This window comes from Anopheles maculipalpis, chromosome 3RL (genome assembly GCF_943734695.1).
Source record: "Anopheles maculipalpis chromosome 3RL, idAnoMacuDA_375_x, whole genome shotgun sequence".
NCBI lineage: Eukaryota > Metazoa > Arthropoda > Insecta > Diptera > Culicidae > Anopheles > Anopheles maculipalpis.
Window position 1 is genome coordinate 50,620,511 of NC_064872.1, and position 16,402 is coordinate 50,636,912.

At 45.1% G+C, this 16,402-nt stretch overlaps 3 protein-coding genes across 4 annotated transcripts; 2 read left to right on the plus strand and 1 right to left on the minus strand.

Moving 5' to 3' along the window:
- Nucleotides 1-442: 442 nt before the first annotated feature.
- LOC126562550 (cytoplasmic tRNA 2-thiolation protein 1) lies at nucleotides 443-1,542 on the minus strand. Its single transcript, XM_050219095.1, has 2 exons — nucleotides 1,488-1,542; nucleotides 443-1,423 (listed from the first exon to the last, which is right to left on the minus strand). Exons 1-2 carry the CDS (start codon nucleotides 1,533-1,535, stop codon nucleotides 443-445), a joined length of 1,029 nt encoding a protein of 342 aa, XP_050075052.1. The 5' UTR covers nucleotides 1,536-1,542.
- An 813-nt stretch (nucleotides 1,543-2,355) lies between these two features.
- Nucleotides 2,356-5,032, plus strand: LOC126561661 (uncharacterized). The gene is made up of 2 exons (XM_050217948.1): nucleotides 2,356-2,600; nucleotides 2,714-5,032. The coding sequence occupies exons 1-2, from the start codon at nucleotides 2,490-2,492 to the stop codon at nucleotides 5,030-5,032; spliced, it is 2,430 nt and encodes an 809-aa protein (XP_050073905.1). The 5' UTR covers nucleotides 2,356-2,489.
- A 2,654-nt stretch (nucleotides 5,033-7,686) lies between these two features.
- On the plus strand, nucleotides 7,687-13,205 carry LOC126562749 (plasma membrane ascorbate-dependent reductase CYBRD1). Of its 2 annotated transcripts, none has more exons than XM_050219326.1 (5): nucleotides 7,687-7,852; nucleotides 12,216-12,436; nucleotides 12,521-12,743; nucleotides 12,822-12,971; nucleotides 13,054-13,205. In XM_050219326.1, exons 1-5 carry the CDS (start codon nucleotides 7,734-7,736, stop codon nucleotides 13,199-13,201), a joined length of 861 nt encoding a protein of 286 aa, XP_050075283.1. In that variant the 5' UTR covers nucleotides 7,687-7,733; the 3' UTR covers nucleotides 13,202-13,205. The 2 variants fall into 2 exon arrangements, with proteins under 2 accessions (XP_050075283.1, XP_050075284.1); XM_050219327.1 differs by lacking the exon at nucleotides 7,687-7,852 and adding an exon at nucleotides 9,310-9,339.
- The last annotated feature ends 3,197 nt before the right edge of the window (nucleotides 13,206-16,402 follow it).

The following is a 16,402-nucleotide window of genomic DNA, read 5'->3' on the forward strand; positions in this document are numbered from 1 at the left end:
TCTTTGTTCGATTAGAATTTGATTTTTTTTGTCAAAATTTAAGAATTATTAATTTATTTATTAATTTATTAGCGTAAAGTGTATCGATAATTTGTTCGATGAGCGCCTCCACTAAAGGACCACCCCCTTTCGTAATATTTTTAATAGAAAGTTTAATAAACTTAGCATTTGACTCAATAAGTTTTATTTTGAGTGAAATTTTGGAAGGGAATTACTGTTACGTAATATTTGGGGAAGGGGGGGGGGGGGACACATCCAACGTTACGAGAGGGGAAAGGATGTACAATACTCCAAATTTCAGCGTGTCGAAATTTTTGGACGGTCCCTTACAACAATCCGAAAAGATGAACTAGGAAACGGTTCGCTTTCTCAATTATAGACAAGTGAGCCAATAAACATTCGTTACGTACCTTTTTCCGTTGCGTATATTACAATTCCGACATTAAAAGTCGTTCTTTGCCAGATGAGCTTTTTCGCGTAACTGTTGCTCTTGTAACGCTACCATTCGATCTCCTTTGGACCTCTTTCCGATGCCCAGCTTAGGCAGTCCACGATTTAGACCTTCGAGTAAAACGCACGCTTTGCACGGTTGCTGTGACGACACGAATCCACATCGACCACAAACACCGCGTACCGGTTTCTTTACCGTGCCCTTGATCTTTAACTGCTCACCTGCGTGAATTATGTCCATGATCGCCGACGGTCGTACCTTTTCGAGATCTTTCAAAAATGCCCGAGCATGACCCCGATAAGCGTTCGGGGCAAATACACACTCGGTGGAAAAGTATACCAACTTTTTGAAATGTGCATACATGACAATCTCCTTCTCGTAGCTGTACTTCAACGGTTTTACACGCGGGATCGTGTCGGCTTCTTTGGATCCCGTTTTGATATCACAACATCGCCGTAACCGGGCTGTGTCTCCGCGCAGTATGTTCATTATGACGGTTTCCGCAATGTCGTCCGCATTGTGTCCCGTGGCTACACAATCGACCTCCATTAGACGGGCTCCCCGGTCTAGTGCCTGGCGCCGGAACACACCACAAAACGTGCAATTGTTACTACGGCCTATTTCTCCCACTATACGATCCATTGTCCATCCATACAGCTCTTGATAGGATAGCACACGCAGCTGCATTCCATAATCATCTCGGTTTTGTGCCACCGTTTTAAGACTGTCATCTCGGTACCCGGTTATTCCTTCGTCGATGGAAAGCAGCACCAGATCGAGACCGTAATTGTACCGCTTGTTCAATACATTCATAACATGCGCAAGGACTGTGCTGTCTTTTCCACCGCTGGCCGCAATCGCTACCTTTTCCCCGGATCGGAATAACTGTTCCTGTTGAATGGTGTTGTGTATTTCGGTTTCGAATGCCAGAAAGAAGCAGTCCTTGCAGAGTACATCTCCAGTTTTTGGTCGCTGCAAAGTGGACAAACTTTTCCGTATAAAACAACACTTTTACACAGTTTTAACAGATACTCACGCGCATAAACGCATTACGCCCGCAACCGCTACGACAAGGGACAGGCATTTTGTTTCGGAATCAGACAAAACTGGTGAAAACTTACGAACAAATGTGGTCTTCGTTATTGTTTACATTACAGTCGGTGATAAAATTGCTGTATATGGTGCATTCCTACCCCCTGCAAAGTGACAATTGCTGTTGAAGACAGTTTCACACGTTTGACAGCTAGTGTTAAAAAATAAACAAATAATTTCAAACATACATTTTTTAACTTCACGTAACCAATTGCCCAAAGTAAAATTGTTTAAATGCACTAAAAAAAATCATTTTAATTACCATGCTCCTCCTCATGAACAACATTAAACAGCGAAAAATAAAATTTGTACAGGTATTTTCCGATATACGCTCTCGATCGGGACCAAGCCTTTTCTTGCTTTAACGACTTGTTAGGTCACGCTGGGCATCTAGTCGTTTACAAGACTTGCCGATATCACGTAGTTGGATAGTCTTTTCTCCATACGAGATAACGATCCGGAAAGGATTTGAACCCCGTTGGATACGATAAGGACTTGGATCTAAGGACGACTAGGATCTTGGAAAGATCCTAACAATTTGGATTTAATATTAGTCAGAAAAGGTCCAAATATTTTAATTATCACATTAGATTGAAAGAAACATGAAATCAAAACAAAACGATTTTGTACGTGCATACACAAACATGGGTTCCATAACTTGAAACACACAAATACTAATATGTTTGCTTAAGCAATTCGATGCACACTATATTCGTACGCGATAAGCACTCGGTCCCGATCGATAGCGTATATTGGGAAACTACTGTATGTTTCCGAACATTTTGAATGATGCGATGATTCGGTACCACTGTGCTGAATGAATTGTCAAATAGCCGCTAACCTCGTGTTGAACAAACAACGTGCACGTTTTTAATGTACCTTTAATTTAGTTCATCCAGTTACCGTGTTTGCCTTGTGAATTTTAGGATTTTCATAACTATTTAGGATGGGCCGCAAAGTAAATCTCGAACGACCTAAAAAAGGGCCTGGTCGAAAGGCTCGTAAACAACCAGAACCGGTGTTTGAGTTCAGCAAGGATGAAAGTGAGTACCACCAAGTGGCTGGGATGTTGTGCGTTAGCAAGTCCGGAACCACAGTCGTTTGTCTACAGCAAAGTTACAAGAAAAACTAACGTATATTTGCCAATTTTTAGGTGAAGAGTCGAACAAGAAGCTTTCTCGCCATCAAAAACAACGGCTCAAGAAGCGAGAGATTACAAAACAAAAACTGAAAGAAGAGCAAAAGAAGAAGAAAACAGTTAAAAAAGCAACGAAAGCTGTCGTCAACAATACGTTTGATCCTGCCGAAATATTCAACGTAGAGAAAAGCCGTCAGAAATATCAACAGCTCGGTCAGAAGAGTAAACCCCAGACCGTGGCGACCAATGGACATCAAAACGGAAGTGAAAAGGGACGCAACCTGTTCGATAGTGACAATGAAATGGACGACGACGAGCGACAGACTGCACCGATAGTGAAAGGTAAAGCACCGGTCAAGAAAAGCCAGATGAAAAAGTTTCTTCAACAAGCGGAATCGGAAGAAGAGAGTGATTCGGATGAGGAAGATGTAGACAGTGATGTGGAAGAGGAGGAGGATGAGGAGGATGCAGATAGCGTTGAGGGTGAAGAAGACGATTATGATGATGAAGAACTGGGTGAAGAAGAGGATGACGACGATGACGACGACGATGACGATGATGATGAGGATGATAGTGACGAGGATGATGAGGACGAGCAAGAAAATGAGGAAGATGATGATATGCTACCTATTGAAGCGGCGAACAAGAAGCTTAAGAAACGGATGGCCCGGGAACAAAAGGAAGCAGATGCGGAAATGGCGGAAGCTGCAGTGAATCGCGAACGATTCGTATTTCCAACCGAGGAAGAGATCGCCCAAACGACCAACCTTCAGGACGTGAACATTCGGATTAAGGATGTGATTGGCGTGCTGTCGGATTTCTCGGCGAATCGCGATCCGGAACGTTCTCGCTGCGAGTACGTGGATCTTTTGCGTAAAGATCTGTGCTTGTACTATTCGTACAACGACTATTTTATGGGTTTGCTGATGGACATCTTTTCACCAAACGAGTTGCTTGAGTTCCTCGAAGCGTCGGAACTGCAACGCCCAATAACAATTCGAACGAACAGCCTTAAGACTCGCCGTCGTGATTTGGCTCAATCGCTGATCAATCGCGGTATCAATCTTGATCCAATCGGAAAGTGGTCAAAGGAAGGTTTAGTCGTCTACTCGTCACAAGTCCCGTTGGGAGCCACGCCAGAGTATCTCGCCGGACACTATATGCTGCAGGGCGGTTCGAGCATGCTTCCCGTGATGGCGCTAGCTCCGGAGGAAAACGAACGCATACTGGATATGTGCGCTGCGCCCGGCGGGAAGAGTTCCCACATTGCTGCCTTGATGAAGAACACGGGCGTACTCTTCGTGAACGATGCGAACAAGGAGCGTTTGCGTGCGGTTTTGGGCAACTTTCATCGGCTGGGTATACAGAACGCGATCATCACGTGCGTGGATGGTATCAAGTACGCTGACATCATGAAGGGTTTCGACCGCGTGCTGCTCGATGCACCCTGCACCGGTTCCGGTGTCATATCGAAGGATCCGAGCGTGAAAGCGACCAAAACGGAAATCGATGTACAGCGTTGCTACAACCTGCAGCGACGTCTGCTGCTCACGGCCATCGATTGTCTGTCAGCCAGCTCTTCCACCGGTGGCTATTTGGTTTACTCGACCTGTTCCATCTTGCCGGAGGAAAACGAATGGGTTATCGATTTTGCGCTGAAACGACGTAATGTGCGCCTTGTGCCGACTGGACTCGATTTCGGTGTCGAAGGTATGACGAGGTACGGTGCACACCGGTTCCATCCGATGATGAAGCTGACCCGCCGATTCTATCCCCACACGCACAATCTGGATGGATTCTTCGTGGCAAAGCTGCAGAAATTCTCCGATGCCATACCGAAAAGCGTGGCTGACGAACCATTGGAAGATGAGGGGCCGGTCGCGGAGCAGGAGGAAGATGAAATTAAACTTCCGAAAAAGATTGATAAACGTGACTGGTACTATAAGGACATTATCGAGGAACGGAAGGCACAGCGCGAGGATACGAATCATGTCGTGAAAGTGTTCCAGAAACCAGCGAACGTTAAGAAGGGAACTAAAAAAAGTAAACCACCCCAAACGGAAACAACAAGCGAGAAACCGAAAGCGAGCGGGGACTCGAAACAGCAACCTGCAATGAACGGCGGTGGCAAAAAGCAGCAGCCAGCGCTGGTAAACAAAACGGAGGTACGAGAGGCTGAAGAAGCGTTGCGTTTGAAAAAGAAACTACAACAGGTTCAAGGACAGAATGGGAAAAAGGTTGGTCCTGGGCTGGGAAGTAAAAGTAAAAACAAAGGCATGAAGAAGACAGGTGGAGTGCAAAAGGGTGGTGCGCTCAAGAAGAAGGTGGGGAAGGTGAGGAAAGTAAAGTAAGCAAAAGTTGTATCTAAAAATAATTAGATTGTACTCTACTTTGTTTATCCGTGTATTCCTATTGGTAGGAATAAAGTAATTACATTCAACAACTCAATCGAGCGGCGGTCATTTTTTGGCGCCTTCTAGCATTATAACCACAATTTCCATCCTCTGGCAACAAACCGTTAAAGAATGCATTTTTTGAATCTTAAAGACTTTATAAAAGAACGAAAATAAGTTAACGGGAAGTGACCGTCCGCCCTAACTTCCGAACCTATCGTATCATTGCTGTCGTTCAAACACGTGTTGAAGCGAACCCCACAACAAGCGCCATCCTTTTACGCATGGATACTACAAAAAGGGCGTTAACACCGTATCCTCGCTCTCCCCAAAATAAGTTCTCATGCACACTCTCGCACACTAACACAGCCGTAGTAAACAATCATAATCTCTCGGTGTTCCGGGAGTTGTGACGTTGTCTCTCCTCGTCAGGACGAATTGCAGGATTTCTTCGAGTAAAGCTACCCCAACTGAAGGTTTTGATCAGCACACCAAATAATCCTCACCAGCAAATCCTAGTTTCTCTCGGTCCATTCTCGGTCGTTAAACGAACATCCCCTGTTTATGACAATTCTTGACCGATTCATTTGATTTGAAACTGCCCGACGAAACGCAATCGGAACATAGCTGTCCTCACCAACTCACGAGAACGTCGGCAGTTTTCCGATTTTCCGATGCGACAAAATCAGAGGCTCACACCACATTCGAGGCGCAACGTCCGAACAGCAGTTATTCGGTCTGGTCTGGTTTGAAAGCAAAACGTGCGAAGGTATTTTAATTATTTAAGCGTTTGGACCCTCCTCAGAAGTAGCTGAAGTGAAGACCGTTTGCATTATTGAGTCGAAATATTTCCCGTCATATTCCCTTTGCTGGCCAGATTATCCCCGAACAGCATGGAGTGGTGGATACGTTTCAGAAGGGCTGACTACCACGAGCATTTTTATTTTTTTGGGGCAAGTATAATTGAATTTGAAGTTGTTATTTCGTGCTGTTGTTGCTTTTACCAGCAGCGTTACCAACGGAGCACGATCTTATCAACGGCGTGAAGGTGTTGAAAGAAGAACGGTGCCGTATGTGCGGTCCAACCGTAGCCGATGTGTTAAAAACAAAAACCCGAAAAACGACATTCTACATCCCAACGGTGTTCAGGTGCCGTCAGCAGAACGGAACTGACTGGCTACACTCACATTGAACCACATTTCCAGTGCAGTTCCGTGTGGTTCGCATGTGTCTATCTCCCCGGTCGGTGGTACGGCTTTGCCAAGCGTGTTTTAGACTCCCGCCCAGGAACAATTGTGCTCACACACACTCGAAGTAACAGCTTTTGAATAATTTAAATGCAAAAGTAAATAAACCCAACCAAAGCAGGCTCAGCATCCGCGTTCAGTTTGGGGGGAGGAATGCACAGCTTCCACGAGAGCTTTTGTGCACGAAACTCTCGCCGAGGGTTTTTCTCCTTCAAGCGATGCAACGCAATGCTCTTTCATCCCTCTCTTCGGCATCAATAATTGGAGCAGCGATTTGATAGTGTGTGCGTGTGCGTAAGAAGAGATTTACTCTCACGCCGCTCGCATACACACACATGTGCGAAAAGCTGCTTTTCTCTTTTTAATCGTCCGCGTACCATTTTTTGGCAGTTTTTCCGCCCTCAGAGCAAAGGGAGTAGCAAGTCAAAACTGAACTGAGGATCTCACGGGCCAACCCAGGTAGTGTGCCACTGTTTTACGTGATTTATTAATTAAAATCAACAAATTGCTGTCCTCCGATGGTGCTGTTCGTGTGCTAGAAGCTGCTGCCTTGTCGAGTACGGACGAGTTTTCCCGCGTGCGTTCCAAATTGAACGCAATAACACAAGTTTCCTAAACGGGTTCGGTGAGGACGACGCTACCAGGATTTGAGTGAGATAAACAAAGAAGTGAAGCCACTATTCCGGATGCCACTCCTGGGGCGGGTTTTGCCAGGGTTGGGTATCGATTGGCGCGCAATACGATTCACCAGGACGCTGGGGCCTGAAAAATCGCATCGAGTGAATACAGTGACCGCGAAAAGATAGCCAATGATGTAGGGTGAAAGGATACCGCAGCCTCTTAGGGCGTCTCACTCGTTACTTCTTCCGCTGCATTGCACAAGCCATGCCCGGGAAGATTCAACTTCTTGTTGCAAATGCACATTTGCATACTTCCTGCTCTCATGGTCCATTTATCTCTCTCCCTCTCTCTCTTGTTCTTCTGGGGCTCGTCAACGTCCTCAGTGAGCCACTCGTGCTGACAAGCAGCAATGAAATCTAGAGCTCAGTGCTTGTGGATGAAGAAATTTAAATTTAATTTATCTTTCGCCTAAAGGATAAGCGCTCCATACACACTTGTCCACCAAACTGCTATCTCACATCTCACTAGTGTTCCAGATTACGACATCTTAGCTTGTTCTCTGCTTGCAGGTACGCTTTATCTCACCAGGTCGTCAACAGCTCCTTAAGCATTAGCTTTGCCTCCCCCCCCCCCCCCGGTAAAGTGTAAGAGCCTTTGGCGAATTCTACCCAACCAGTGCAGCGCGACTAACGGACGAGTGAACTTCTTCATACATAAAACCGTCCTTCATTAGGAACCGTTTTTATTTGTGACGTGTGTTAAATTATTAAACCGCCAAAATAAAGCTCAAAATGGACGGATCCTCGGTGAGCCCCCTTCCCTGTGAGGCTCCGCTAGCGATGATGGAGAGCGAAAAGACACCACCGAGAAGTCCCAGCCAGCACGATATGCCACCGCCACCGGACGAAAAGTAAGTACAAGCTAAAATACTACTCTACTAAGAACAATTGTGAATTTTGGTTCTGAGTATGACCTCCTCAATTACCTCAAGATTTATTTCCCTTAGACTATCTGCGTCTTAGTTATGTGCAGCGAGATTTGTCTCCTCTCCTCTGTTGGTGATAAGAATAAACTGCTAAGGTACTTGTAGACACCCACCAGCACGATCCCATTCTTGGACAAGTGGACAACGGTCTTCTTTCAATAATGGTAAATTGGGATTACATACAAACGGGCCGTGGAGAACGATTGCAGCATCCCAATTATGATCGTACGCTCCATCACAAGTGCCTGTGGCCGTGTCTTGTTGTGCCGTTACGATTCGTAATCCATGTTCTTTAGCTTGGTTGAGAGACAATTGTGTCCACTTTAGCGATCAAAACTGCAGATCCAATAGTCTATACAGGTTCGTTGTAATATAGTAAAAGTGTGGATAAGGAAGATCTACACTACTAGAGCATGCGCATATCTCCACAACACGTGGCACTCTTCCATGATCCAAACAGTTCACTGCGGCTCCAGTTTATGTCACCTCTAATTGCATTTGCACGCTTCCGTCAACACGTCAAAGCCTGCCTTCCAATAGCGCTACTGTTCGGTGCAACAGTGCTCCCACACAGCAAACCTCACAATGGGAAATTCAAAATTGGAGAGCAACAAATGTGTTGGTTTTTCCTCTCTCGCTCTCTTCTTTTTTTCGCTCGATCGCAACCACCAAAACGCGGAGAGCAAAAGACGCGATCACGGGGCGGATGGTTGGAAAAACTTCGCCTGGGAGATGATCCCAGGGCGCGCGCGCGTTTCCAACGATCGACCACATGGACCACCGCAAGTGTATCGTTGTGTGGGTTTGAATTTAAGAGAGAGAGAGAGAGAGAGAGCGACAACGCTAGAGAGTGAGAGATTTAGAGAAAACCGAAACGTTTTGCGGTTTGCGGTGTGTGAGATGATAAAACGTTATAGGGAAAGATTGAAGTCAGTTAGGCTGGAGATGATGCTGATCACATTTGCAACGACGCTGCACCACAACGCCGAGGTCTTTGCACGCGCGCACACGCACCAGATTCGTGCTGGAGGTTTCACTCACAGCCGGGCAAATTGTCCGTCCTTCCGCTTTTGTTTATCAAAATACTGTGATCTAAACGTGCCTGACGTACGAGAGCGTTGAATGTGTGTTCAAAGTGCATTTTGATCGAAATTGCTTCAATTGAGGGGGGTTTTCTTTTTGTCTTATTGATCTGATCAAAAATAACCGTACAGCCGTGTAGACGAGTTGTGCACAGCAGTATAACCCCGGGTGATAGTGTCCGTAAAAACGTTAGCACGCAACTTGCCGCTTGCCAGTGGTTTAGTGTGAATCTGTGTTTCATTCCGTTCTGATTGCGTGACTTCTCGAGCTTGCCACTGCTGTCGTTTGCCGTCACACAATATGCCGAGAAATTCTACCACAACCGCAGGGTAAGAGACGGTTATTATCTTTGGGAGTCGTGTTCATTTGCCCGTCACGCGTGTCACGTGTGTGACATCGAACCTGCAACAGTACCCAGACCCTGACCATAGCTAGATGCTGAACGGGGGGACCCGCCAATGACTCACTTGGTGGTTGCAAATGATGCAGCAGATATTTGAAAAATTAAATCAATACCATTCGTTGGATACACCCCAGCAGTGAATCGCGCGCTTCAAACTATCGATTTGTAGCTCGCCCCTGCACGGGAGAGTCTATTGATCTGTTTGTGTACGTTGTGATTGTGTGGCTCAGTGATTGAAGGCAACGGAAAATTAAAATACCAACTCGAACGTCCGCTACGACCAATGCTTTAGCTTGGCAAAGTATTTTCCCTACAAAAAAAAAAAAACGCGAAATGATCATATGTGTGTGTGTGTGTATGTGTGTCTGCCAATGGCGAAACCATTTCCATCCATCTACCAATCCATCCGGCCTGAATGATGGTTCGACGGACGTATTGAGTGGGGCGGCAAGGGGCAATTTTCCTGTGCCAGGTGTGTTTGTGCGCGCGATCGCGAATCGATCCACCAGCGCGTCAGCCGAAGGCGGCTGACCTGGGCGGTTTTGATAGGAAAAAGAAAGTGAAAATAAACCTGCCATACGCGCGATCATACCCGAGTGCCGGAGGGAAAGCCGCGAGGAAAACACATTCAAATCCGTGCCTGTGCTACCACACACGCCAACCGCGAAACCACCTTTCCCCACTCGGCAGTTTAGGGTCGGGGGGTCGGGTCCAACCACAAGTGAAGATCATGATAGCAGGCCTCTCCTGTGCAGGTGGGAACGGAATGGCCCTCCAAAGAAAGGAGAGAAAGCATTAGGGAGCAGCACGTGGTGGAAACGGGCAGAGAGAGAGAGAGAGAGAGAGCTTCGTGTAAACAAGTTTGTTTTTCCACCCACCGACCGAACTCTAGCGGTCGGGATGCGAGACGTACACGGCTTAGATTGTGCACTCGAGGCGCTGTGTAAGCAGGCTGCCCGCTCTCGGATCGCTTAAGAGACGCCCGGAGAAGGCTCGGAAAGGGTTGCAGAGAAAGGGCCCGGATCGTCCAGGGAGGGGGGGAGGAATTACTTTCACTCTCATACATCGCACGAACAGGTCTTGGAGGTCTTGAAACTTGAAGCAGCATTGAGAGCCCTCTGGCAGGGCACTGTGGTTTGCTGAGCGCCTGCAAGGGCAAGGAACTCCAACTGCCAGGTGGACCAACTACTGCAACAGGCATTCGATGGTCGATGCTTGCATGTTTCAAAATTCAAATCAAGCAATTAATATTCATGTAGCTCCGGTGCACCGCAGCATTTAATGAACGAATCATAAGATTTCCGGTGGATGGTCATCATACGAAAGTAGGAATGGGGCATGTCATAAAATTATGTTCTTTGAGGCAGGAGCATCATTATTCTTCGCTTGATGATTACTGTTTTAAATAGTATTAGCATTAAAAGCATTTTTTAAAGCTTCAGGCTTGTTTCGTTTCAGTTAATTCTACTGAAAGACTCGCCTGCCATGGGAAGCAGGCGATATGGTTTTGCAATTATTGTTGATCTGGATCATCTTGCATATTCATGTAAGATCTGTCACAACCACGAACCAGCTGTACAATTGCGAATACTAAATACAACTGCAAAAAAAAAACTACTAACACACTACTCTACCCGAAAAGCCCACGATTCTGTCACGCATCTATTTATCAACTGCGGACAAATAAAATGCTCTCGCCCGCCACCGAGGCAAGCACCGTGTGATCGCTTTGCACGATCGTAAATTAAAGCAGCATGAAAATAGTACCAGTACCTTTAGCTAGGTAAGCACTGGCCAAAACATAAAGCCTTACATCAAAACATCGCTCCAAAAAAAAAAAAGTGTCATAAAAACGGCGCAATCTTACACGCACTCTGGCTGACACTGCCCATGAGTGTGTAGAGACCACAGCGCAATGCGCAATCCCCTCCAGGTCCACAGATGGACCTTTACTGTCATACAGATAAACCTCCGGGTGATCCTACACCCTCGCACCCGCTGATAATTGCTCGTTGCTTTAATTATCGTGTCATTTTATCACGCGCCAGCCGTCCCTCGCTGTTGTGCTCCTCGGGTGGCAATTCGAGATGGATGGGCATCAAGTTTACATTGCCTATTTACTGATGTTACCGACCAGCGTACAGTAACAAAAAGAGGCCTAAACAGTGTCATTTTGATGTGTAACACTAGAAGTGACCGTATGGAGAAGGGAAAAGGGGAAAACGCGGTCGCAAACAGCGATCTGCTGCTGTTGAGAAATTGAAATTTGTTGGGTTTGTGTCGCTGAATCCCAAATGAAGCCCGAGTCTGGTGCGGACAGCATCCACCCACTTGTTCCTATTGGAACTCGTTAAATGAGCAGCGGTGGATGCGTCTCTTTCGTGCGCCTTGTCTGAGGCCAATTAACTAAATTGACCTCTTCGCGTCAACTCCGTCGAAGCCGTGCACACAATGGCGGAGGGCCACTACACTACCACGACCGGCAAAGTTGATTCACCGGACCAACAACAACAAACAGGATGTCTCTCCCCGTCCACACCATTCTAGCCGACCCTCATCATGCTATTACCAGCAGTTAGTTTCCCCTTGATCGTCCAGAACTCTGAGTGCCCGCACTAGGAAGCGAATGCGACGTCTATTGCGACGATATGCAGGACCATCTCGAAGGGAGGGCAAAGGTTGCTGGGAAGATTACAATGTCGTTCTCCTTCACTAATCGCTAGCAAACTGTAACTCAATTAGTTACCGCTCGAGGGCCACACCAATCCTAACCTTACTTTCTTCCCTACCGATTTCCCGCAGGAGATATGACGACGATGATGATCGCGTCTGGAACTGTGGCGCATGGTTCGAGTACATACTGGTCGTGGTCGTTTCCTCGATCCTGCTGATTGCGGCCTCGGTGCTGACCATCTTCTGGACGATCTACTACCGTAAGGGCTTCAACATGGACGACCCGAAGCTACAATTTAACCTCCATCCCGTGCTCATGATCGGTGGCTACATTACACTGTCAGGATTCTGTACGTTTACAATCCCATTGCCGAGCGGTGTAAAGGATGTAGCAACTTCAATAAACTCTGTCCCATTGATTCCTTCCCTTACAGCCATTCTGCTCTACCGAATCTGTCGATGCTGCTCGCATTTGATCGTGAAGCTGTGCCATACCTTCTTCCATGCCTGCTCGATTCCCTGCATAGTGATCGGCTTCATGGCTGTTTGGGACTCGCACAACCAGCAGCAGATTCCGAACTTCTATTCACTGCACTCCTGGCTCGGCATGATCACGATGGGACTGTTTGCACTCCAGTTTGTGCTAGGATTCTTTAGGTGAGTACCATTTCACCATGGGTTCTCCCCGTCTGCTGAAGAATAGTTCTCATCCGATGTTGTCCTTTCCTCAACCAGCTTCCTCATTCTGCTGTGCTGCGAGAACGCAACATACAAGTTCCGTTCCACAATGGTTCCCATCCATGCCAGCTTCGGGGTGGCCACGTTCATGCTCGCCATAGCTACAGCTGTAACCGGTTTGACCCAGAAGGCTCACTTTGAACTTGGGTAAGTTGCGTGTTTCATCAGACTTTCTCCCGCGTTAAGCAAGACACTTATCCATACTTTTGGTCACTATGTTTTTTTTCAGTGAAAATTACTCACAAACCGTTGAAGAGGGCATCATAATGAACTCAATCGGCGTCATCCTGACCGGTCTCGGTATCATCATTCCCTTTGCAGTGCGTCGCTCCAACTCTCCGGCCAACTGCAAGGTTTACGTCACGGAACGTATCTAAGCAAGCAATTTTTTAAACATAAATACATGTGCTAATGATCGGATAAAATAATATACACTCCATAAAACAAACACAAACAAACACTCCCCCCCCCCCCCCCCCCCAACACAATCGACGATCAGCGAAAGCGTAAAAAAAAGGAAAATTTTCGATTATGAAACAAAATTAATGGTTGCAACAGAAAATGCGCAATCGACATCGGTGCAAATGTCGTCTATTTATGGATCGAATAGTTAATTCGATCGTATTTACATTTACACGTATTTACATTTAGTTTACTTGATCGTGCGGTGCAAATTGGTGCAACGATTTTTAATTAACAATCATTCCTACAACACCATATGTATGTAAAGTGCAAACATAAGAAAAGTGTTTTGTTTTTAACGTGTTTCTTCCTGTCTGATAGTTTATTTGCTGGTTTTGGAAACCGAAGCAACTGAGACAAGCAATGGAAAATTGTTGATTTTAATGTTATTTATTGCAATACTAAACAAAAACGGCACATTTATCTTCAAAAGGAAAGCGTTTTAAAACTTTTCTCATTACATTAATCACATCGAAGCTCCTTTTCTAGTAACCGGAATCACGAACAAGAAGTGTGCGATGATTGAAAAGTAAAATCCAAAAATTCCCCCCTCTCAAAATGATCGACGAGCTCTAAATGTATCAAACAAACCGTCGTTTGATGATACGCGTACGAATCAAACCAAAATGCCAGGCGTGACCGAATCAGCAGCAGCGAATTATACCATTTAACCACTAATAATGATACAATTTCTTCAACAATCCATATTCGTCAGCTAAGTAGTGAACCACTCTCTGACCAGTAGACGATTGATCGCTAGCAAAGATAGACGTGTGGCGTGCGGTAGAAGAAGACGAAGAAGAAGAAGAAATGGCGTAGTAAGTAAGCTAATTAAATTAAACGAAAAATACACAAAAATCCCACGTAAAACAAAATGTTAGTGCCAACAATGGTAAGGATCGGGCGCAGGATAACGGTCTCTCAATCCGGAGCCGATTGTATCGAGCGCTTGCTGGTTTTTTTTTTTAATATTGATCTGTTTATGCGTTAATTTATTACCACATTATTGCTCACCCCCCGCATATGAACAATTGCTCATTTGGAAGAGGACGGAATTGAACTTTACCTATTTATCGCAAACGAATCAATCAAACGAACCATCGGGATTTCAACAAATAGTAAAGAAGAGAAACGAAAAAAAAAACATAGTTTAGGTAAATTTAATCCCCATTCAATACGTTTTCCTAGTTAAACTGAACGGACGAGCTGGTATACAGAGAACCACAAATCGATTTTAGAGCAATCATTCAAGTAAACACGATAAAATCCATTACATTCGAGCGCGTGCAGGGAGTTTGCATGCTGGTAAAGTAAAAACCAACCACAAAAAAAAAAACAAACAAAAATCATATGCATATATTTAAAAGCAAATGTGTGTTCAAACAAAAATAATGTATTAACTTAAAGCAAAAGCAAAACAAACAAACAAACGGACGGAACGGTAATGTAATCGATTGTTCAACGTAACGATGTGTCCACACGGAGTGTAAAACATGGCTCGCGGCAAAAAAAAAAAAACCATCACCGATCGTTTCGGAACCACGCGTACAAGAGAATGGGCCCAACATTTGCCGAACAGGAAAGCGGAGATGGAGACGTTGCAAGGAAAAAGAGAAAAACCCACCAAGTTTTTGCGAAACATCTCTACTCGTTACATAGTGCGCTCAGGGCTAGGACGGACGGGAGCAGTACACCGTCGGCTAGCTAGGGAAGCGAACCAAGTAGCTACATTACATTTCAAGGAGGAAACAATATATATATAGAGTGACAAAATACAGCTAGTGAGCGATGTAATCCAAACTTTAAAATCGTATTTATGTAGTTTAAACGAAAAAGAAACCCTTCAAAAGTACATTTCGTAATAGTTCAGCAACCTGCGAAGCTGTTGGTGGTATTTGTTGTATTTTTACAAGGTGCATCGAGATCTTGTTATTTGTTTCATCGTTATGTTTGACCGTTACGTTCCCATGCCTAAGCCATGCGCGACGTTTTGAAGAACGCTGCGGAACACGCGAGCGGATGGCAGACCAAACCACTTTTACTACTACTACTTCTACACTAGCTACTCGAATTACAATTAGACGAAACAGGTGAAATGTAGCAAAACAGCAATCAAATGATAAGCAACACTTTACAACAGCAGCAAAACAATTACACCATCCGATCGAAACAGTACAATTTGACGGCGAGCGCTTATAATTAGAGGGCATGCGTATATTTTGATGTATTCCTCCTTCACCTACGTACCTAAGTTGTGCAGTACGTTTACACATTTAGCGAAGCCCACCCCCTGTGCGTTTGGTGCCCTCCAGTGTTGTCCTGGGCGTGCTCAAAATTTGTGACCCATTCGAACTGTTTTATCCGTTGTTTAGCTTGCGTATGAGAAGAAAGCATAACGGTGCGAACCGCAAGTAGGGATGAATCGTCGGAAAAGCATATTATTCTAACGCGAACATTTTTTATACACAAGTATGATGAAAAACCAGTTTTGCTATCGTCTCATTTCCTAGCAAAATGTTACAAAATAACCAGCAGAGGAAAATCATTTCATACCATAAACAAACAAGTATATGTAAAATAAAAGATCTGTAGGAAAATCGTCGTGTATGGATTTTGTTGTTTTCATTTGTCGCAGAGACGGAAACCAAGATGGGGGGGCAAGTCTCAAACTATTCGAAAAGTATCTCGTATGGAGCCAAAGTGTCGCGCGCTATTCAGTACTTTGGATATTCCGATGAAAGCGTCCACTGCATCACTTCAACTCAATTTGAGCATACTAAGCCTCCTCTGTCCTTGTAGGCGGCCTTAACAGACGTTAAGGGCTAGGTTGTCCGGTGTCTTTTTCATTACATTTGACACCCCGAAAACCCTTTACTAATTTTATTGACAACAATGGCAGTTTTAAACATAGTCCATGTCTCTCAGGAGCTTGTAATATGTACTAGGACTCCAAGCTTCATGCGTTGTAATAAGAGTTTTGATTGAAGATCTATAGTTTTGTCGATGTTGTTTTTTTAAAACTAAAATAGGCGAAGTTTTGAATCCCTTTAAGGATAAGATCACCTTTTTGTAACTTAGTTTTTTTTTAGCTGAGCTCCTAGAAGTATCATAATATT